This window comes from Liolophura sinensis, chromosome 6 (assembly GCF_032854445.1).
Source record: "Liolophura sinensis isolate JHLJ2023 chromosome 6, CUHK_Ljap_v2, whole genome shotgun sequence".
NCBI classification, from domain to species: Eukaryota; Metazoa; Mollusca; class Polyplacophora; order Chitonida; family Chitonidae; genus Liolophura; species Liolophura sinensis.
Genome location: NC_088300.1, coordinates 12,774,475 through 12,799,800, shown reverse-complemented (window position 1 = coordinate 12,799,800; position 25,326 = coordinate 12,774,475). Strand labels below are relative to the sequence as shown.

The 25,326-nt window shown below is 39.4% G+C and overlaps 1 protein-coding gene across 1 annotated transcript in view; it reads left to right on the top strand.

The window, feature by feature from the left end:
• The first annotated feature begins 925 nt into the window (after nucleotides 1–925).
• Nucleotides 926–25,326, top strand: part of LOC135467843 (homeobox protein six1-like) — a 32,249-nt gene continuing 7,848 nt past the window's right edge. Inside the window, exon 1 of the mRNA XM_064745734.1 lies at nucleotides 926–1,549. Within this exon, the coding sequence (XP_064601804.1) occupies nucleotides 1,492–1,549 (58 nt within the window). The 5' untranslated portion in view covers nucleotides 926–1,491. The remainder of the gene's footprint in view (nucleotides 1,550–25,326) is intronic.

The window sequence follows — 25,326 nt, the reverse complement described above, 5'->3', positions numbered from 1 at the left end:
TCGAATGTTAGTTTATTACTTATTTGTTACAGACTGCGATGCTGTAAGAAAAAAATTTAAAGTGTTATATTTGCCCTGTACGCAGCACAACAATCTGATCCAAACCTCTTGAAGTTTCATTTTTAACCTTGACCAAGACGGGGGAAATTGATCGGTGTTGTTTGGAGCATATGCAAGGCGAAGTTGTCTAAGCGTCCTTTAATGTCGGTTGAGTTGGGTTTTGTTAATTGTCTCGTGCTACTGGGCCGGCAGTACTTTGTTGTTCACTACGAACACTATCGTCTTTCAAACAGCATCCTTTATCAAATATATCGTTCTAAATGATTCATGAGATCTAGATTTCAAGAAATGTGGTATTCTTTCGGACTGGCTGATCAAATTGTCTTTTAAAGCCATTAAGAAAGGAGAAGTTTCCATATGTCCTGACGCATATATTATGTGAGCGAGATTCATCAACAAATTCACGGAAAGTTCCACTGACCTCAAGTCACAAGCTGTTCTTAGCAAATCCACTATAACAATACTGACATTATGTAGGGGCTCTGTATATATAAACACCACTACACTTTGTCGATGAAAAGTGTTTAAATTTTACCGTTATTTACCATGGCATAACGATTTCGGCTCCCACAAAAATGGTTGGCTTAAAATGGTTAAGAGTTGGTGTCTATTTAACGGCCATATCTTTAACCTAAGCGAACGTGACCCAAGTCCCCTCTGCCCTAGGTCAGTCCTAAATAATGGATCGTCACTCTGAGATGAAATCGCGGATTAAATTTCTGACGAACGCGCGCCGCACTCTGGTCTCATCTTTGTTTGCAAATGTTCATAGATGACATGAATTACTGACGCTTGATGGGCGGATGGCCGAAAAAAATTCCCAAGTGAGGTGTCAGGATATTTGAGGGGTGGAGCTAAAGCTGACAACTGAGAACAAATCCGGCCTGGGATAGGAGGATATGGATGAGTTAGAGATAGAGTTCGGACGACGGAGCTTTGAACAGACAGGCGAAGGAACTCCGTGTCCGCCTTCGTCGCACGCCCCGAAGTCGAGTTCATAAACAGCTCAGACTAGCCTGAAGAATCCAATTATACGGGCAGATCTTATTGAGATGCGGGAATGAGACGTGGTGCGAACAGAGACTAGTGGCATGGCAAACATATATGTCAGCAACTGATAGTTTGGGGTCTTGAGTTGTTCCGTCTGCGCCTTCTCAGAGTTTCCAGGAACATTATTAACAAGCGTGTTTTCAGTTAAAACAATTCTCATGAACTGTGACATATTGGGAAATACATACGAAGGGAGCGAAATCTGCGCACTGCAAACACTACGTTAACTGGTCACGGACTAGACCTCCGGTGGTCGCGCACTAAGCTGCTGATATCTCATCCCTAGGTTGCCATCGAGGCGAGTGCACCTTTGCCGAACCGTGTCCACCAAGGCGGTCAAGTGTTCAAGTCGTCTCTGAGGAACCTCTAACTTCATCCACCATGTACGGAGAAGTGTTACCTGCTCATCCTGCGTATCTAGACCCCTATAATTACACCGGTAAGTCATAGTCTCCAACCGCATCAACTTGTGAGCCACATCTCTAAATTGTGTATTAGTTCTGCTTTAAAAGAATGACATCTTCGACAATAGGAAATGTATCGTCTGCAACACGATAAAAAAAAATTCTGACACTGTGGTAATCCATATGCCTCACCCTGTATGCATGTAAGAGCCGTCAGAAGATATCACTGTCTCTAGCAGCCAATGGTTAACATGTCTTCAACATTTTTTTAGATAACATATTCTTTTCAAGATTGCATCCGTGCAATGGATGCGTCACTTGTATATTGTACCTGCGAAGACTAAGACGTTGACCTGCACTGGTAATCAAATCATGCTACAGGGCCTCGAATTATCATTTCATGTAGCAAAAGCTGAGGAACAAAATCATGTCATTTCATTTTATCATATCATTATACACATAAAAAGTTGTTATTAATAAAAATTGAAAATGCTTTATAGTTAGTAAAATTCTGCCTTTGTATTTTCACACCGCTTTTTCTTAGTGGTAACATGAATAAATGAATATTCCATGGGACTACCAGTGTAACCGAAAAAAAATACAGGCGGTTACAACGTTAAATTAGAGCATATGTTCGCACACGAGCCCCTGCATCTGGTGAAATAGCCCTGTAATCGGGCTTTCTTCGCCAAGGGCCATATACCAGCTCATTCTTCAACTCTATACCACCCTCGGAGAAGGCGAAGTGGCTGTAATTATGTTTGACTGGGGTTGGAAGGGACTTTGACATCGACACTATTTCACTGAGAAAATTGATCAAATGAAAAAAGATCTATTAAAGGTTTCTTTCCGCCTACTTAAAGGCTTGAGATTACTGCAGATAATTCTGAATTGCCTGGACCCCGTCCAGAAACTTTGTGCTATTTGTGTTTCCTTGGTCAGGATGACTAATCATCTCCTCTGAAGCATGCTTTTATAGACACATGTAAATAAAAAAGGAAACAAACAGTGGGAAATCATATAATATTTTCGCTCTTCATGACCTATAACACAGGCTTTAAAGCTGATCCAATTCAATTTTGAGATCACAGCCGACGTATTTTCTTTGGTAATCCAAGGTGCAATATGAGGTTAACGGCGTTTTGGGACCACTGGGCTTCCAGGGGTCCCTTAACGATAATTTAAGCCATTTTTGTTAAGAAGGAAATCGATTTGGTTAATACCCCAAGTGTAAGGAAAGGGTTTTGGTTTACCACAAGTGACTCTCGCCTGGACGCCTGTAAAATTAGGTGAGAAATGCGCGCCTTTCACTCGATGTCCCGCCTCTACGATTCCTTCTCACATGGTAAAACCTAATTTGGAAAAGTCAAGAAAATAACGCTGACTGAAGTTGAGTTGTTAACGAGGGTTTCCGATGCAGGTTACTTAACCCTCCTCGGGGACTGGCCGAATGGTGTTGGGTTCTCCACTGGCACTGTCTTTAGTAGGGTGTCAGGTTTAAAAGGTTGGAGATTGCCACCTTCCCACCCAACGTCCCCAGCCTTGGCTAACTGTCCCCTGTCGACTCAGTGCTCTAGGACTGCAGAATTGCGGTTTATGTTACAAACCTTGTCATTGTATATTCAGCTATAGACAGATGATTAAGACTCGATGAGTGTAGTTAACTAAATGAATGGACTCGCTGCGAAGGGAAATTGAGAATTTCCATAATACGAAAAACAGTCTGGATCGGCCATTCTAGTCCGACTGTAAAGTCACGCGACAATTAACAATATAAATAGATGTAAATGAATTACACGAACGCCCTGTGAAAGATGCCGTCCGTCATGAGTTGGCAAATCTGATCAAATAGTCAAAACCGCTAAAATTAAAACTCTAGATATTACTGCGCCTTTCGGAGAGTTTGCTAATTACGGTCTACCAGAGAACCGCTAGCTAACTGACAATTGATAACTGATATTGTTCGTAGACAACAGGAAGTCATTTTTTACAGATGAAGGACAATTGTCTGATGCTAGTGCATAATTGCTTTGTTTATGTAATAAATGTAATAAGATAACACTGTAACAATATTTTCCGACGCCGCAAACCGAATCACTTAACTCATTTATTTTGCCTGCTCGTGTCCCTAACCTTGACGAGTGACAGTTGATTTGTGCAAGTGAGCGGTTAACCAGTTGTTGGGCGCAGTTAGCAAACTGTCATTGCCTCATAATCGTTACAGGCAAGAGCTGTCAAAAGAGCAGTTTTTGCAGTAAATTGGTTGTTATATGCTCTAGTATATAGGCCGTTAATAGTTGACCAGAAACACGCAAACATGGCCATATGTTCGTTGATTTTGGCAGGGTTTTTTTTCAGTTCCCCGGTATTAAGCGTTATAGATGTGAATGGAAAGTACATGTACAAACTGATTGTATACAAAAATTTCAGCTTTAAACTGGCCCAGATATTTGTTCTTTTTGCATTTCTCGCAAAAACCTATTACCACATTAATATCACATGAATACATTTTCAGATATACACACTAAATTGAATTTATCGTGATCGAAGTTCTTTCAAAAAATTGTAAACCAATTTTCTAATTTTTCATACATTTATTTTACACTGAATGAGAAGATGTTTATCTGCGTAATCTATACACGATATACACATTCACTGGGATATCAGGTTTGCTGGATGTAACATACGCAGACCGATTTCAATGGACTGCATGGGATGTAACGCAGTGTCAGGACCTGTCCGAAGAGGGTCCCTATCAATTTCATCTGAACTGAGAACTTTTGTTTAAACACATCCCAAGTGTTGATCAATGTTCTGCTATATGCAATCGGACATATCGGGCCGTACATCTAGACACTCATCAAGGGATGACAAAGAGAATGAAAATACATATCAATTTCCATCAATATTATCTGGGCTCACCAAATTGTGTGATATAGCAAATAATGGCCGCATTATTGGACAGGCTCGCGCCCGTTTGATGGATAGGAAGGACTGGTATCCAAGAGGAGTCCAACTGAACGTTCCTGTGCGAACGTCGTTCCCGCTTGTATGCACTAGAGAACGATGTGGAGGATTTGAAATGCCCTGATTTGAAAGTTTGGAAAGTTAGTATGTTGGCTGAGCTGATTGTAATGAACTAAGACGTCGTAAAACGCCCTGTGACACGTTCCAGGCAAAATAGTATTTCTCTAGGGCCTTTTATATAAGTGTCAGTCCGACGAAATATTATCTCTAAATTGTTATATGTTATATTGTTATGTGCAAATATTTCTAAACAAATGCATTGCGTTTATATGTAGCTTAAACTAGAATGTATATCTTGTCTATTTAGTTAATTTAATTAAAATTTATAGCCAGTTAATTACAACTTGACAAATGTACTTTCACTGGAATACTCCAAAGTAGGTAACAGCTAAATTTCACTGCTGTGAACATACCACGGAAAACGGTGGGTGGCGGGGGGGGGGGGTATTGTTTCCACTTTAGGAACATCATTTCCTGCGGCTATTAAATAATTTGATTTCAGACTAGCTGTTACTAACATTTATCATATTTCCAACCAGGGTCAATACAACTGTACATATAGACTTATATGAATCTCATCTTATGGAATTCATCAATTTTCATGTTATGTGAATTTCGAAAAAAAAACACAGAACGATTGGTTTTTCTTAAAGTATGCTCACTTCCATGTTATACCATTTTTACACAGACAATGTCTGTAATACTGTGAATAGGTTTCAGTGTATTTTAAAGGAAAATGAAATATATTTGTGGATATTTTGAGCTGGATAAGATTGAGAAGTTCCACAGTAATAATTACGGCGCACAAAAAAGGCTGGTTGTCCTATGATCGCCTCATCTGGTCTCTCGTCAGGCTCGTATTTTACCTGTTCCAGCGGTAGTGGTCAAAGGCACGTTTTCTATCGGCAAACCTCATTGATTGTCATCGCCTGGCCACAAACTCTGTTGAATCACCTGTTCAAATACTTTTAACTTCCCATTAAAATATCCTTAATGCACATTTAACGATCTGTGTCTTAAATCTAAAACACGTGCAGTTTTGCACTGTTAAATAATGTGGTAAATTCATACCTAAAGCCATAAAGAAATAGTTTTCTAAAATAAAAATTCTGAGACCAAGAGCATTTTGACTGCTTATTTGATCAAATGAATAGCACGCTTCTGATTTGTTGTGATTAAAGCGTTGTTGTTGCTTTTTGAGGGGTGGGGGGGAGTAAGCTTTATTTTTTAAGGTTAGCCGTGAGCGCAGCTCATAGTGCTAACCGCCATAGATATGTGACATGCAATGTTTGGTGAAGAAGACGAAACAACAGAGGTGCTATAGAAGTAAAGCTTTGGGCAGGGATAATAAATGGCACGTCCAATGAACCTTTTTCTTAACTACAATCATGTTAAAAATACCAGATCATTCAAATGATATATGCAGATATTCTAATCAAGATCGTAGCGTACATAGAAAAAGTCTTAGATTTGACACAAACCGCCAGTATTTTAACACCATTCACACAGATATTACATCGCTCTCACACATCTGTCACTTTTCCATAAAACGGATCCAATGTTAGTTTGATAAATTAAATTTGATTCTCAAACGTCTATATTTATACATTTATACATCGATATTTAAAAATATAACAAAATGAGAAACGAAAATAATGAGAAATGTGAGCTAATTTTAGAACAAACATAAAAAAGTTTGTAGAATTGAAACATTGCCTTCAAAAAGTCCATTTAATAAACACAAGGCAATTCTAAAATTGTAAACACTGGGTTTTCGCCATGATCGAGTTAAAAACCTGTGACACAAGTTAGAGTAATAGGTTACACTTTGTCATTTGATATCTAGTTCACCGCTGTTTAGTATTCATAGTGTAGAAGGACATAGCCAGAATTGTTCCAGACTGGAATTATTGTATGTTGTAGTCATTTTATAGCGGGTGACCTGGATATATCGTTACCTAATGTTTTTGTTTTTTGTTATTCCCGAAAGGTAAGGGAAAAAAAACAGCGACCCGTAGAAAAGCCTTTCCTTTTGTGCAAGTGCCTTAAGAGTCATGTCTGTCGAAAATCATCTAATAACTCTGCCATAAATTAAAATTCCTGAAAGCCGTAAAATAGCTTTGCGTTTATCAGCGGGGGACCACACGCGAGTGGACTGTTGTGTAGCACTAGATGATTCATGGAGGAATATAGTAGGTGTCTGAAGATCTAACTATCCTATAATTATATGATTGGGTTACAACAGTCCAGGCGTGACGTCTGGTCGGCCAACTAACCATCTATGCTGAGAAACAGTGTACGGCCACCGTCACCCGCAGACGGCTTGTCCTGCCAGGCGGCGGGAGACGGAGGGATCTGTGGCATTTAACACAATCAAACATTATCACTACCAACTCTTTTCGCCTCGCACTTTGACATTAGAGGATATTTTTTCCGTGAGGCGTTCTAACCCGGGAAACTGTACCCCATCATTAGAGAGAAAATAGCTTCGGGTGATTGATATATATAGGAGATTGTTTGGATTATTTGAATCGATTAACAGTAGCAGCTTTGAAGCCAAATCTGACGGCCTATCAAAGACCAAGCAGATGGCTGCTATTGTGGCTGGATCAAAATTGACATATTTTAGTCCGAGATATAAATGATTTTCAAGTTTCCATAAGGGACTAGCAGTTTCACCGGAGTCCCGTTGTTGGAATCCCCATGGAGCAATATTTCAGTGTGAAGACTCACTATGTGACTTTCTCACACCAAAAATTCACCAGGCCCTTTCAGTGTATGTTAGCATGGCGTATAACAAAGGAGCAACCAACTCAGAGTGTTATCATGTACAGGCATACACATATATATTGTTTCGCTAAAAATTAGCCATCACTATGATATACTTGACAACCATGCACCAGGCTTCGTTAAACGCATCACCATGAGTAACTTCCCCTTGCTCATATCGTCAGTATCAGCGCATTCAGTTCGTGTCGCCTTCGTAGAGACGTACATACTTTGGAAACTGGTTGACAACATTAATAAAATAAATCAGATGAGAGACGGCAGTGTGACAGTTGGCAAATGGTGATCATTTGACCCTCAATTTACTGCTAACTTCATGTAGATGGTGAAATAGTGGCAAACTACACGCTCCCTGTAGTACTATGACTTAAGCAGAATTCGGTAAAAAAAAATACAAATACTTTTAGGAAATACTCTTTGAGCAAAATATTGATGCCTAGCAAATTGCAAAGCGATATACTCTAAAATCAATTCTTAGATTTTACTTCCCAGTTGATATGTGTTGAAAAACGCTTAACATTTGCTGAGAGATTAGGATATTACGCCTCTGATTTTTATTTACTTCGTTTTTTGATTCACAACAGATTACACCGGACGCAAACACTGTGGAAAACGTTCATAAATTTTTGTAGACTATATTGTATATACGAAGAGCTAAGTCATTCATCGGTGTTTACTATCGGTGTAGATTTATTCCATGATAAATGTTAGTTATTTCTGTAGCAAGATCTCTGTCATCAAGGTGTCGCAAGCACTTTTCAAAACATTATTTCGTGGCTTGTTACATGTGCATACTTTACCATTCTAATATTATATACTGGTATAAATGTTGTGCAGAAAGTTATCCGCATCTTTGATATTATAAAATAACGGAAACATTATACACTTGGCATGGAAATTAAGTGACAAACTAATGAAGTCAGCAGAAACCCTTCCATCGAGCATTTAACGGAATTTATCTGAAATGACAATCTGCATGACTGTGTTTGCAATTAGTCAATTATTTGATGTTATTAGTACAATATATATCTACAGAAACAGGCAAGTTGACATCAAACTCTACAAATCGTCGATGGTATAATGTCTGACATTCAGAAACTGAAGTGACACCCAATACAAATAAAGTGCCCATTGATTGTTAGTGGCGTTGATAATTATCTCATTAAAACATTACCCCTTTGTCGCCATGCGTCGCCGTGTGCAATAGTCTTAATGGCGTGCCTCCCCGCTGGGAGATGGTCTGCAGTGACATTACTTAAATCTTGCAAATATACAGTAAAACCTGATGATGCCCCGATCTGTTTTAGTATGAGTTCATACCCATAGGCCATTATAGCCTATTACATGCAGATCGCACTAGTGTCTTGCCTCGAGATGCATGTGTATTTGCTTATTACTTACTTAGAGGAATATTCCTCTCTCCGTCTTTCCCTTCAAATCCCAGTTAAAGTGACGTTTTTGCAGTTGGACTGGTTTGCAAATTGCAGTTGCCTGGTGAACACTTTTTAGCACTACGGATATAATTACGCTAGGGGCAGATGTCCCACCACACGTATACTGACACACGCATATAATGGCCTAACATAACGGGCTTAAGAAAAAAAAGAAGCCTATTAGAGATTTTGAAATAAGCTGTAGAAAAATAAATGAATAAACCTACCTAAGTCGTTCTTAATAAAATTAGAATGTCATTGAGTTTTTTGCGTGTTGTCTGTAATTAGGAAACGAGTGGCTTGTTTTTGTCACATATGTAAGATGTCTCGATCGTGAGCCACCAGCAGAAAAGGATAGTTACATGTGATACAAAACAAGTCGACGTTCAACTCATCCTTGACTGTATTACTTGACCCGTCGAGTGATACCAGCAACGATAGTTTATGCAGGGTTTCTAAACAATCCTGTGTATCTATTTATAATTTTATTTCATGAAGTGAAATGAACGATAATTTGCGAATGTTTATATTAGAATTCATTACTTAATTCACATGCCTTAATTGGATGTTTTTGGAATTGGATAAAACACATGTTTTGCCTATAGGGGCCTAACTGTCCTGTCGATTAAACTCAAGCCGTAAAGATGGCCAACTTATTAGCTATCGTTCCATTTCTAGAATACAGTGTAATCGTACTGTCTCCTTAAGCACTATTTGTGTGCTACACACTTTCATCACGAAACATTGATACTGACATGCATTGTCACCTTTGATATAACGCCACAACGCGATCAAATCAAAATTTGTTTCTTTTACTCGCATAGTCAGTGGTAAACTTATCTATCACATTCTGTGCTGGTACATTCTATATATGCGTGCTGTTTCCTAGAGGTGAAATTATAAGCTAACGAGGGGCCTCCGTGGCTCAGTTGGTTAGCGGTCTAGTGCAGCGTAATGACCCAGGAGCCTCTCACCAATGCGGTCGATGTGAGTTCAAGTTCAGCTCATGCTGGCTTCCTCTCCGGCTGTACGTGGGAAGGTCTGTCAGCAACCTGCGGATAGTCGTAGGTTTCCACCGGGCTCTGCCTGGTTTCCTCCCACAATGAAGCTGGCCGCCGTCGTATAAGTGAAATATTCTTGAGTACGGCGTAAAACACCAATCAAAATAAACCAATGAAAGTGGTTTGAAAGTTGGCGGCTAGAAAGTTTCCACGATGACACGTGACTGAACTTTCCATTAGGACACCTGACTGAACGTTCCATGGGGACATTACGTAACGTAATACTTGACTCGGTCTGGAAAAAATTCAAACATACCATTCAGTATTCGATGTCATCATGAAACACATATTAACCTTAAAGTACGATGACACGTCGTTTCAAGATTGAAACATGGGGAATGGCCCTATAGGCAGTATCCTAACGAAATAAACATGGGGAATGACCCTATAGGCAGTATCCTAACGAAATAAACATGGGGAATGACCCTATAGGCAGTATCCTAACGAAATAAACATGGGGAATGGCCCTATAGACAGTATCCTAACGAAATAAACATGGGGAATGGCCCTATAGGCAGTATCCTAACGAAATAAACATGGGGGAATGGCCCTATAGGCAGTATCCTAACGAAATAGAGTACACATACATGTACGGAATGGAAAATGTAAAACTCAACTGTCATGAGTTACTCTTCTACTTTGCATCTCCTTTTGCAATCAGGCTGATTCAGCAGGGCACATTATAGGAGAGTTTGTTTGATACCACGTGATGTTTTGGCCAAAACTAAGAGCGGAGATGGTGATTCTCATTTTGGGTGAAAACTGAGGATAATACAAAGACTGTGAGGTGACGTTTATGGTCGATGTTTCTTTCTTTCTCTGTAATCAGTAACTGTGATGTCTGATGGCGCCTGTCGAGGGTTGCAGTCACAATTAACGTACTCATTTTCCACACCCCGATCCTACTCCCCAATGTCGAGCGGGACTCCGGTGCAGCCTAATATATCACTGTCATGTGTTTTGCTGCCTTATCTCCTAACAGCAGTAAATAATTGCCCGAGGGCCTGTCGCCAAAGACATGATCCGAACAGATCTGGGAAATTTGCAGCAAAGTATCTTTGTCGTGGTCCAATCCCCTCATTTCCGGCAATTCGCCTCTTCCTCTCGCCTGTCTCATTAAAGGTGCTTGTTTGATGACAGACAATGCTCCCTTTGCTAACGTCTGGAGACTCAGTCTCTGACGTTACAACGGTGTTCTTCTAATGAACAAACTACAAACAGTCTTTTAGATTTTAGAAGTTTGAAATGTTTTAGATGTTTAAAAGGTAATCTCTAGATTTGCCCGGATTTCTTTTTCCGATATCATGGATTATTTATCTTTAACGAAATTTGTTGTATATTTGTGAGGATTGCCATTGATTGAGCAAGATTAGTTTGCAAAGATACATGCTAATAAATGTACACACTATGAATTTTTTTTTTTGGTGGTGGGGGGTGGGGGTGGGCGATACCCTATGGAAGTATATATTCAACAACCGTTTTCACGAGTACATATGTGACTCCTTCAAAGAACGTTTCACCATCTTACCCTCCGTCTTGTGGGCATATTTTCCTCCCTGTAGCACCACAAATACTTGACCATTTCCAGGCATCATGTACCGATTAACAGGGATTTACATCTCTCCGTACAATTTCTCTATTTCCTAATCACACACGACTATAATATACTAGGTAGTGAAATATAATTTTAATCCATTTAACATCTGAGGAGGGTCGTGGCGCAGTTCTTACGGAGTTTAGATGTATTTCAGTTGCTAGGACATACATAGTGTTGGTAGTGATAATAAGTCGTTCAAGTGATATTACATGGGTCGTTCAAGTGATATTACACGAAACCCTTTGAAGATCACCTGCCCCATGTGACGTTGAGATATGCAGACTAGTGGTCTTAGCGAACGATAATCTGCTTAAGATGCCGCTCGAGCGCTTATTGTCACCAAGCCCCACAATCAATGAAAGTGGGGAAATCTATTAATCCCCACCCCAAGGCTAGTACTGAACCCGCGCCTTGCGTGCCCTGTAGTGATTGAAAGGTAAGCACCTTCCTCGCGATAGGAAAGTTGTGTAATTCGAGAACTTCGATTTTGTCCTCTTTAAAGCTGTCCGCTGTCCACAATACCATGCACTGAAATATATGATGAAGTCATCATCATGTATGCCCCAGTCAAAGAATAAAATAGAGTTTGAATCATATCTAAGGTGTTGATGTGTATTAGGATGGTCAGTTCTAATAGTAAAATGTTTACTTAACGCTTAGATCTGCCGATGTCATGACATTAACCTTTTTGGGGCCATTTTACGAAGAATTCTAGAATTTATATATGTTATCATTAGAGTTTCAGCTTATTACTTTGTCGATATTTTCTGCCATGGTGTCATTGCTATGACGCTGTCAATCGAAAGCAAAACGCGAATTAAAGAAAAATGTGTGTTACCGCATATCTCCAATTTTTTTTTTATTTATGATGCCTAAGAAATGCCGTCCTTGGAGTCCGTCGTTTTATTGGAGTTCAGGTGTGCTGGTGATATTTCCAATAACTCTGGACACCTGCTCACAATGTTGGCTGTGGTTTGGTTGACAAGTCACGAATTGTTGGCCCAGTCACTTGACCGGCAGATCGTTGACTCTTTAGCTATTTTGTGATCTAAGATAAGTACAGGTATAAACACAAACAAGCCATCAAAACTCTCAGCGTTCAGTTTATATTAATGTATTCGGAGAAAGAGAATGTTTGTCTTCATGAAGCATGCATTTAGAATCCGCTGCACATTTGTCTTTGTAAGGTATACCCATACATTTGCTCCCACATTACATTCGAAGTCGATCTTCGACAAGCAAAATTGGTAAAAAGTTTCACAGATGGGCTATAATCACTTCCTGTATGACATAACCTCATGATATTGTAATTTCTGTTTAGCCATATATTGGATATTACGTCACGCTTCTCATAACTTTGAAAGCCATGGTTATAGTGGGCTTAAATACCATGTAGCCTTCTTCCACTTTTTTCTCCAAAATAAATCACCTCGCATTTCCTTGTTTATAGCATCGTAGAAGAGGCCAACGACTCATGCTTAAGAGACCAGTTATGTCAGAGTTATGTAACAAATAGCCCTTTTTTCGTGACATTGAGTCCAAAGTTCCATTACAGTTTAATAATACTATGAAAAAATACCAAACTGATCTCCGTTCTTTGCCTGGGAGTATATTTTGCCAACATTCCATTATCCGCCATATTCCTCAATTACCCCTTCCGCCAATCAGTATTCCTGAGACGTTATTACATAAGCTATGAATAATGGCCCAATAAAATTATCCACATTGTCAATTGTCTCAGTCGGATTAAACTGGGTATAAACGTCGGCGTTTTTCCTGTCTTTTACATAACAAAACCTAATAACACGACAGTCTTGTATTACAACCTGAAATTGCGTCATGTTTTAATAACCATCCCTACTCGCGGATTGAGACAGATTAGAACTCTTAAACTACATTAGTTTGTCATGATTTTCGATGACATAGCCACTGGTATTACATCAGATGGGTAAATTTTTTCTTAGTCATATATATGCGAAGAAGACAAAAATATACTAACTCTGCTGAGTGGGAATCAAGTCAGACAAATCCTATTGCTCGGAGATTTCCAGTCATTGTGGATTCTTTTCTCTGTCAAAGCGAATGGATGATAGAACGTGCGTAATGCATATGCTAAATCCAAATGTGAATTGTAACTTGAACATAAATCTTTGCGCTTCTCCTAAGGTATAATTTATTGTATTCTTCAATCACTGGATTAAAGTTAAGTGTGTGTTTACCACTTCATCATCATCTAGAGTCGTTTTTGCAGGTTTATTTCAGGAAATCTCTAATATGCTGCCGATCTAAATGATTTAATTTCATACACAATTCTTTATATCCAGCACTATATTTAATCATCCATTTATACGTTTGTTTTTGGTTGCTGTTTAACGCCATATTCCAAAACAGTTCACGTATTCAGTTTTTATGCGTGGAAGAAACGGACGTACGCCGTATAAAACCACTGACCTTTGGCATGTTCCAATTTACTATCGAACATCCCATATGTGATGCGCAGAGATGCGCACAATATTGGTGGAAGAAAGTGGTCTGGGCAAACGGCCAAACCAGTGTTATTCAAGGCCCCACTAGGAATGAGATGGAGCAATGCACAAATTCCTTTTCCACGGGATGAGTTTCGTGTGACCTAACGATTGAATGACAAGAGCCTTTAACCACCAGACCACGTCCAGCTTACTCCTAGGGCTTTACATGATGCTTGCATTCATTACATAATTGTGGACAAGCACAGGATAGTCAACTGAAAGTAAATCACGAAATACCAGCATTTATAATATGAATTTACGCAAAGAATTTGATGGAAAGAACGAATAAATGAATAAATTAATGAAGAGTATAGATTTGCCCCACTTTGGAGACCATATTGTGAAGATTGATGAAGACAGGAGTTATTTTCGTTGAAAACAGAATTTATTTCTGGTGAAAACAGAATTTGTTTCTGTTTAAAAAAAACTGTTGCTATGATTCTGACAGGTGCAATGACCAGTCGTAATCCGGAGGGATTTTTTGCCAAGGTTGTGTCTGGTGGGAAAGTGTTCGGGCAATGAACAGTCGTGTGGGGTAGTATGAGGTGTGGTTGGGTGGATTGTTCCTGGGTCTGGACTGACCGCCAGTTGGTGAAGAACTGTGCGAAATAACAGAACGTTCCGAGTACACCAGTTTGATTCTGGGCCGGAGATGTTGACTGAACGACGCCTGCTAGCTTACGCACCCTAAGAGTGTTGGCCTTCTCTGTCCAATTCCTACAAGACTGTCCTCTTAAGAAATGCTCGATTGCTGGCTTCCCAGATTCTCCTAGATTTACAGCTATTTGCTTTCCGTCCTGATTAAGGAGGTGAGCAATCTGTCTAACAGCATAATGGTGTTTTCTTTATCTAACAATGGGAGAAAAGAGAGCGCGATTTGCTGCTCTCTCCCACTGGTTGGAATCCCCTCCGCCAATTAGAAGCACGCAGAGAGTGTAATGGTCTGTCTCTCTCACCGTGCCAGCACTTCATCCTAATCAATAACTTGTTTGTTTAAGGCTGCCTGTCTGATCGAAACCCAGCGCTGCCTCGCCCGTTTTCTTCGGGACCAGTTGCCTGATGATTCTCTCACAGGGGCTAAGCGGCTATGACCAATCAATAAGAGGAAAATCACCGCTGGGACTCCTCCGTATCGGCCAGTGATGATCAGACCGAACACATCACTAATACATCATCCGCGATACTCTTGTTCTTTGGCTAGGTTTCTATGGCGCACATGAAGCGTCTTAAATAAAGATATCCTTCAACTCATAACTGATGAGTCTGACCGAGATGACCAGGGCAATAACGATGAAAGAAACAGCGAAGTTATAAACTTACTGCGTAAAATTATCAGTCTATGTAAGTGTAAGGATCCGGTGATTTGTGGTTTCATCTGTCACTGAGTCACTTGGGCATGTTAAAATAGGGATTTCCATACCCTATATTACTATCCTAACCAGGGAAATGTACACGTATAAATATCAGCAAAGATATACACTTTTACACCTAGGTCTTAAACCACAGTATTTCTCCCACAAAATGATGATATTTTGCACAGATATATTTTCCACTTAAAAGTCTGGGAAAGTAAGTTGCAGAAAATTTTAAAAAAGAATTTCGGTATTCAAGTAGTGAGAATAATTTTTGATTTGCCTAAATAGCTGAAGAATTTGGCATTTTGTTAATTTGTGTTTGTTTTGGCTCTCCGTCAAACAGTTGTTCTAAGAGCATTTTATCTTTGCAAGCTCCATACAGTTAGGGGGCATTAAGTTTGTTGGGAGAGCTATCAAATGCAGGGCCATCAATAATTGCCTTCATATCGCGAAGGAATAGAGCCGACGAGGTCGCTTATTAGATCAGAAAATGATGCCATCTTTTAGGAGCTCAGTTAATGAAAACTACTGGCAAGTACTCCTGTGCCGGAGAATAAAGCGCAGACTTCAGGACAATTGTTAACCATAGCATCTTTATAAATGGAATACAATCTGAATCATAGCCCTTTGTGTCTGTGTTTGAATTAAATTACCCCGAAAATTAGACTTTTGAACGTCCAGCCATTCTGCCCAATCTATTTAATCCGACGACTGCCATTTCTGCTATTGATCGAGTATGCATTTCATTCAGCGCATGTCAAATGGATCACTTCCGGTTTTGAACCTCGACGACCCGGTCGAGTACACTTGGCGTGTTTTGAGGTAATACGCGTCTAATGTCTCGCTTGAATGGCAAAACTAATGTTATTTTACGAATTGATAGCGTTGATAGCGCCTTACGCTTTACAATGGAGTTCAGCTGAACAATGTTGCGTAAGCACGCTCAGAACACGTCTGATTCACCAGGATGTGACACCGATATGGCTATGTGCAGTGTCTTGACGGAACTTGAGCACACTGTTTAATGAAATATGTCACGAAGTTTAGCGACAGATATATCCTACCATTACATTAACGTTAGCACATATAAATACATTTGAAGGCGTCTGTTTATACTTGTCTCCATTTTACCAATAACTTTAATCCCTCGGATTTAACAGAATTAAGTCAACGTGCCAAGACAACTGCATGATGTTTTAAAACAAACCATATACACTTAATTATTGTTAGTAGCAGTTAATGATTGAATAATGTTGGGCTTTGCACGGCTCTAAACACATAATATTACTGTTAATGAAGCCATATATACGATTCCATCATTGCCCGTGTTTAAGCTATATGTGTATACTTTTATTCGGACATATTATTCACGAGGTTGATTGTTGTGATTTTTAATTTGTTTTTTTTTTGTTTTGTTTTTGTTTCATTTTATCACTGTTTCATGCATGTCGTTCATCAGAAAAGCCACTGGTGCCTACACCGAGTCTAGGCTTTCCTGTTGAAAATACCGACTTCCTTGTCGCCCTATATTGCGGTTCCTGAACACAATGCCTCACATTACAGTTCTATTTCGCACCGGTACGCCAGTGCACAATGGGTCATAGAATGGACAAACTAAAGCACATAGCGATTTATATCTGTGCCAGATTATTGGAAAGTTTAGAGACAGTCCAAAAGTCAGATCAGTTATAAGTTTTCATGTTTATTTTTCAAAGTTTTCGACTTTAACTAAACCTTGTAGTGTCATAAACATTCCAATGAAATGCGCAAAATTCCCATACAAGGAGAAATACCCTTCATTACAGTGGGTCATTCCACAATGACATTTCAGTGTTTCTGAAATATTTTATGTTTCCAGAGCCGCCTCGTACTTTTTCTAAATCTCAACTTCCTGTAACAAAAATTAAGCATTGTGCGAGGCTTAAATTTTGACATTAGTAAAGGATAACATTATGACGGCAGTGATCGGCAATGTCCTGATTGGTGTGTGCGTGTATGGTTTTCTCCTTGTAACGTCAATTCGTTTTAGGTTTCTAGCAGCGAAACTTCGCGGATATATCAATCGCTAATAGCCCTGAAGACTTCTGAAAGTACAGATCCTCGTCGTTGCGTCTGAAATGGCAGGGGTTTTATGGGAAGCTGAACGTACATAACATGACTGTTAATCTAAATATCTAGTCAAAATGGCTTCGACAACGACACGTTCATAGAACTGACATCTGCTGTATTAAAATATTTATCAGGAATCAGCTTTTTCCGTGTACAAAATTATGCATGATTTCACGTTTTGCGATAGAATGTTTTTCCATTAAACATGTGTGTTCAGTGTGTGAGATGACTTTATGGACGTCGGCAGACTACGATGTAAGCTTCAAATCGCCTCATGGCAAGATTGTCAGGTGATCACGAAAAATCGGGGCCAGGTTTTTGTTGTAAACCGCAAAAAGGTGCTTATATACCCACCAACGGCTTAAAGTGTGCGCGGATGTGAATAGCTAAACAAATTATTGGTATGCGTTGTTGAATCAAGCATTCACTTTGCAATAAGGGCGATTTTGTTCTGCTCTACTTCGTCCCAGTTCCTGCTTTGTTGGGAACTCGTTGATTGTTAATTTTCTAACCCGGCTTACAGCGTTTAATGTCGTCTCAGGGGTGAGAAATGGGGGAATGATAGACTCTTCCCGACTGGCACTGCGAGACCAGGAAGCCTCGTGAAGCCTATACAAATGACACATCTGATCACTTGTCCCGCTAAATACGATTGACTCGCAGGAAAGGACTTGAAGCCCCAGAAATCAACGAACGCCAAGCCTGACTGTGTAAACGTCAATTATAGGCAACTCAATGAAAGTTGTAGAATGGTCGTGTCAATGCTTTGTGACTACGCCACAGAGGAGTGATCATATTAACTCCCTAACAGCCGCTATGTGCAGGCCAGGATAAACCCTTTAACTTAAACGCAAGGGGGCCATTTTATTGGCGTACGGAATCTACTCGTGAACCATGTTGTAGGTTTTATTAAGGAAGGCAATCCGTAGTGTGCTCGAGTGCCATAACTTCAGACTCTGCGCTCTTATATGCTTGTGTTGTAATTAGAATAACAGTATTTTAGCTTTTGTCAAGCTGCTCTATGGAAGCACGCCGTTGTTGTTGTTGTTGTTGTTCTTTATACAGCGGGGTTATGTTTGAAATGCGCATGCTTCTCAGCTTCATCGATCATTTCTCATGTTACTGAAATATTGGTCGAATAGTGGTTGCGTAGATGGCAATTGTAACTTTTCAGTTTTTGTGACCCTTGTTTTGAAAAACTTGTTATGCCAAATGGATTAATGTACAAACCACAAACAATGCTGTTATAATATAAACACTGCTAAAAACGAGGGCTTATGTTAAAGGTTTGGACATTGGACTATTTGTTATGAGATATAACACCGAATAGCGTAATAATGACTTCGTTACTTCTCGTATGTGTTTTTGAATGAACAAAGAAAACCACGAATCTAAAACTTTTAATAGGAACACTGCAGATATGAAGCGATGCGTTTCTAAGGCACTTTATGTCATTGAGAGATTAGGGATGTGCTGTCATCTAACAATATTTTACACTTTACCCTACTACAACGATATCACATGGGAGCAAGGTTTAGGCGTTACCATTGTCTACGAATGTACAATAACAAACGGCTTTTCCTCATGCCATTGTCCACCTCTTGCTTGTTAAAGGGTAGAGCGTAGCAGGATGGACTATCCTCCGGCTGGATATCTCATCAAATGCCAGCCAGAGCCGAGATCCGGTTACAGTTTATTAGTTGGAACATATGTTGTGGATATTTGATATCCCTGGCGCGAAGCGTGCATGATCTCGTCTGTACTGTTCGGGGCCGATATTCCTCGTAAATACGGCTGACTCGATCCTGCCGGTAAACGTACTGCAAGGCATTGGCCATACGCGGCTTACATTTGTCATGTCCACAAATAACACATGCAGTCTGACAGTACGGACATCTATGAACATGGAAACTATACAATAGTAATATATATAATTCCAGTATGAGACAGTGGAAAAGGTTACTGACCAAGAATACATGTACCAGTTTAGTAATGGTTTTATTTCTATCTTCTTAAACCAAATACCTATATACTAAAAAGAATTTCACGCAAGGAAGTGATTAGCGTTCAGGTCTAATTGCAACTATGGCTCACTGTACATGGGGTTAGACATTTTTTGTTTCTATTTCCATTCGCTTTTTCAGATCATACAAAAACTCTCAGATTGTTGTAGAGAATGGCCTTGAAAATTATGTTTGATCATAAATAGATTTATTGTAGTGTCATGCCAACCATGAATTAACATGTGCCGTTTGAACAGGTAAGAAACACTGTTCCACATAGCATGTCACAAGTAGCTGTTATACAAGCACCCTTCCTAACACCGACATAGCAATCATTCATTATTTGCTTAGATACAAAATATAAAAAAATCAAGGTTTTGAAAAAGCATTAAACTGCACTAAATTGCGTTGCACGAATAATATTATTTGCATACTATCAAGCTGCCTTTCAATTCTTTCTGTCTTGTTTTTGGTAATACAGTCGATCCTGTGAGTTTCGTTGTAATATTCTTTTTTTTATCCCAAATTAGGTATTAGACCTTTTTCAGCCAAACATATACATAGTCAATGTTTAGAAAAAATTATTTTATCTCATAATGTGATTACTTTTAGTTTTTCAGTTTTAATTGATTATAGAACCGGTCCAGAAAAGTAAACAGATCTTCCTAGAGAGACGAGATAAAAAATGGCGAAAGTACAAGAGCTTATTTAGGGCGTATCATCTAAGGTAATTAACAGATTACATGTTAAAGAGTAACAGTAACTATTTGTGAGAATAACTCGAGGAACAAATGTGTATCAGTGTGAATCAATTCGCCGTCCCTGCTGTTTGTGGCAACTGTGCAGCGCGTGTAAGGGGAGTGGGGAGTTACGTCACGTAGCCCAGGTTTGTAACAGCTTAGTAATCAGGAAGTGTGACAAGCAAAATGGTGTCTTGTGGAGAGAGACTCGGAGGGTTAGTCCCCGGTAAGCGATTTTACCAGGTATTGTGTTGAGAAGAATGACCCTTCGTGAAGAGAGTTTGATCTAACAGACCTGCTGGGCCACGGCAGTAAATGTTGCCAAAGTCATCATCTGACAAGAGGCCGGGACAATGGAGAGGGCAGAGACATCAACAAACCAGTTGCTTTTTCTTTGTCGCGATTTGAAAGTAGATTATCACACCATCTCCATCTTGACCTTTGTGGATTGAACTCTGGAGGTGACCTCTGTGATGCCACGTGGTCTCACCCGACCCAGCGTCTGTGAGTGTTGTCCGAGGATCCAATCTGAAATAATTCATACAGAAAACGGAAACTAGCGCAAATTCACATTATTTCTTCATTGTATAACGTTTAAGTTTTAAACGCTATTTATAAAGCAGATGTCATAAAATGTTTTAGACATATTTGACAGGATTCGTATTTCGACACATTGTCTTCATGGAATAATTAAGTATTTCATGGAATGGTGGAAATGAATTACACTGAGATCTCTGTTCCACACTGAGAGTCTTTGTTTTACTTAAGATAGTAGTTTTATATTGAGGATCTCCACTTTACTATAACAATCTATATTTAGTACTGAGGGTGTGTAATTACAACATAGACAATGAACAGACATTTGCTGTGAAAAGAAGGCGCACAAAAGCCATTTACACGATAAAAACAGGAAATTAAGGGTATTATTGTCGGTATATACTCTACATCTGACACGAAGTTTCTGGCATCAAAAAGTATTAACTTTCTCTCTGACGTTAATCTGAAATTGATAGGCATTTAGCACTTGCAGCTTTTAGTTTCGTTTTGTACAAATTTACACCGATCAGGAAGAAAACTTCCGCTGAGCAGTGTTAATTCACGTTTATTTACATGTAAGTCTTCGCACCTGTGCGGCAACTTGTTCTCAGTGGGCGATGCTTGGTGTGGTCAGGTGGTTAACTGGTCATTGCCGACCAGTAGTTAGCGAATATTTGGCATTGACCTCATTCCACTCATAACTTAAAGTGTTAACTCAGTCGTAATCTCGACTCCAGCAGACACTACATTAGTTTCTTTAGCGTATTAACCCTTCATTGTCAACGTGCCCTGCTCCGCCCCGAGGCCTGATCAACAACGTTAAAATACACCCAGACTGATGAGGAATCTGATTCTCACAAAGGTCCGCGATTTGGATATGGCTGCTTAAGTATAGTCAAACTCAAAGCCTTAATGGGAAGTTTAGAGACTTCGTGGCAAGGCGGTACCATGGAGGGCTTCTGAGTATTTACCTACAAGAAGTCTTTAGACCATAGCACAATGCTGCTCGTTCGTTCCTCCTAACATCGCCATTGAAAAGCGTCATTTCCGTGGAGGTTAATGCCTTCCGATTAAGTCCCCGTCACACTTGGAGCAGTGAAGGTGCTTCGCTTGCTCAAACAATTACGCTCAAGTTGTATGCCTAAATGATTATTCTGAAAATCAACAAAACCTTGTTTGGATTCTCACTTGTCCATGTTCAATCAGAAAACCCTGACATATGCGACCCGTAAATTCGGTCACCGAGATGCCATGGATAAATTTTTGGAACATCTGAACGAATTAAGTGGCATTTATTATTAACTATAGACTAGGTATGGTGAACGAGATAAGATTATTCTTCTGGAGGCGACATGGATCTCGAACGAATGACAATACGTGTATTTAAGATTTGTATTCATTTCTCTCCTGATATAGTACTATATTTAACTTCCAGGAAAAAAATTTGAGCCTGGCGTTAAATAAATAAACAAATAAATTCTAGGACATTAACTATAACAGTTATATGTGATAAAATGCAACAGAATGCGGGACGTGCTTCTTACCAAGTTTGGCATGTAAAACAATTCTTTTCAATGCATTATTGGGATCGTATAGGTTTATATATTTATTTATTTATCTATTTATTTATTTAGCTAGTTAGTTAGTTAGTTAGTTATTTAGTTATTTATTTGTTCCGAATTGTGAATTCGTGCAGAGAGATCTGTTGGTTGTAAGATATTAAAGTACAAATATTTACTTCATCGAAATATACTAGTTTCACTTACACATGATCAAAGGTTTCAGTTTCCACTCTTTCACCTCGTTAACATTAAAGACTTTATAGTCAGGAATGTATGTATTCAAAAAATGCACATTCTTATTTTCCAATTATCAAGCAGATATTGTCATATATTTGAGTGCACGTTCTGTAATACACTGTACTTGTTTGTCTGCCGATATTGGGATTATAATTGTTTTTTGTTTTTGTGACACCTCACACACATGACAGAGACTTTTTTCCATTTTACTATGTGTTTTCCCCCATGACACCATGTCATTTTTCAACCTAATGCCATACTGACAAGATCAGCCCACTTTTCTTGATACACCTGTTTAAGCTTACAAGATTTAAAGATTTTGCCAGGTCTCTCTGATAATCTGTTGACTTTACTCACTGCACTGACACCTTGTCTTTGTTAGAGTTCGATCATTTGACGGCTTTTTGTGTGTGTATTAGACCCTAATTAAGTGATTACCCCACGTGACACCAAATACCCGGCCTAAGGACTTCATCCTTACTTTAAGTCCCAGTCAGTCTCTTTACCAGCAGAAAATCTAACCATACATTGTAAATGTTCAATATGGTTTCAGCGAATCGGTTTTATACCTATAATTTGAACACATGTATAAACGTTTAAACCCGCTTGAAAGTGTAATTCATTTAGACAAGTACACAGCCTTGCACAAATGTGTGTATCAGTGCCAAAGACCACATCCCCTAAACAGCCGGCATCCATGAAGGGGCGTGGTCCGTCTGCCACCAACCTTTGCGAAAGCTGTCGACCCCAGCGGTCACCATCGGGAGGACCCATGGGGACATCATCCAAAAACCTCGGCCCAAATTTGATCGGGGTATCATTACACAGCATGTCAAAACCACCGACGGCTACTTTACAAACACACCATCTGAAAAAAAAACACCTTTGCCGCTGCAATTTTCTCACCGAGAAACCCAGACCGGGACAGCTTTCAGTTGTCTGAGGATGGTTCATGAATGGCAAGTGCCTTTGAACGACCATTACCCTGTTAAGGCGAGACAACGAGGCTTTGTTCTGCAGTTTCTACAATTCCAGCAGTTACACTACAGTAAAGCGTCTGCTAGGAAAACAAAATGGCACGCGCTGCGAGGGGATAAGATTAAGTGATAAGATTACGGAGTGCTGTATTAAGATAAGTGTTGCTCGTATCCAAGCAAATTCTGTAGATTATTAATCTTTTGATCTTCATAATAGGCCTCCACCTGGAAAGATCCATTAAATCAAATATGAAAAGGAATCGTAATTATACCGCTTCATAAAGCCTTTATTCATGTTCCTATATGGGTTGACTAAAACCTAAAATGTCATAAAATTAGGATACGTTTATATGGACGGCATCGGTCACTTTCATCAATCTTCTTCATGAACATTATTGTAACTTTTTTGTTACAGATTATTACGCCACGAAGCGTTGAAAGGTCAAGTTGTTTCACCTCATTTCCTGAATTTATCTCCCTTGCTTTTTCTGTAAATGAACGTTACACCTTGTGCATACCGGCACATTCATGTTCAGAATATATACTAGTGTAATTTTAATACCAGAGTAACAGACTGAGTAAATTATTCCCATTGAGTCAATTTAATCATATATACTTAGTATATATGATGGTAGTTTTCTACTTTTGATTCTTTAAAATATGTTAAAACACAGAAATATGGTTGATCTACAAATGTCACATGCTCCGTGGTGCATAGATGGGGAGAAAAAACGCACGATATATATTTTGGCCACAATGGTAATATAGGCATATATAGGTCGGTGCATAAAAATAGCCTCTTTAATTTCTTTGTTTAAAAATACTGATATATATGAGCAAAAGGTATTTTGTAGTGGGATTGATGTTGGACACATGTACAACACTGTATTAGCTGGGGTAACATACTGCAGTGTAATTTTTACAATTGCCAAAAAGTCGCGGAAGTAAGATGATGCTACATGTATTTTCACATTCTTGTTTCCAGTAGTAGTACCGTTGTTTGATTAAGGTTTCTGTGAATGTCCTTGATTTGATTTACCATCCGTTGTAGGCGTCGACTTTTGCAACTGCTAGTTTTGTGCACGGAAACACAAAAACCGTCTTAAACAAATACAAGTAAAAATTTGTCTTTTTGTACCACCTTGCAGGTCGACTAATGGTTTCATGGCGACCCTTGTCTTGTTTATCTATAAAAGAATGCGCTTTAAAAATGTAATTGCAAACATTCGTGTTTTTTTTTTCCTTCCGGTGTCCGCACAAAATGTCTTGTTCCTAACACGGATCTCATTTCAAATTCAGAAAACTCCATGCGGATTCGAGTGAATAACAAAGATTTTTGACCGGAGAATAACAACACAAGCCTCCCTTCGCGTGCCGAATTTGTCCATTTGTCCGATGGTCACAGTAAACCTCTATTTTATATCGCCGAAATTGTGTGCGAAGTCGTTGTCCTTTATTCGTGAACTATAAGAAACCTTTCTTGACCTTTTGTCGAGTGACAAAATCTCCCCCATCCCTGCAATTGACTCGCCTATTCCGCTTTAGCCATACCAGACTTAATTTTACGGCTTTGACTTCGTAGAAAAGATAGCGGCGTCAAATCTTAAACCATCTCTCCAAACAGAGTACATAGCGAAACAGCGGGGGACGGGGCCCGTATTGTGAAGCCTGTGTTTGCCTCGATTACAAGTTCACAAACTTAAATCATTGTTCCGCGGCCTGAAGATACGGCCCATGCGCTGGTTCTGAAACAGCCTCCAATATCATTTTGTTTCCCTATACTTGATCTCTTGCTCTATGTGTCTGCGCACAATGAATGTTGTGAGCGGCTGTGAATGAAGTTGCTTGTAGTCTATCGT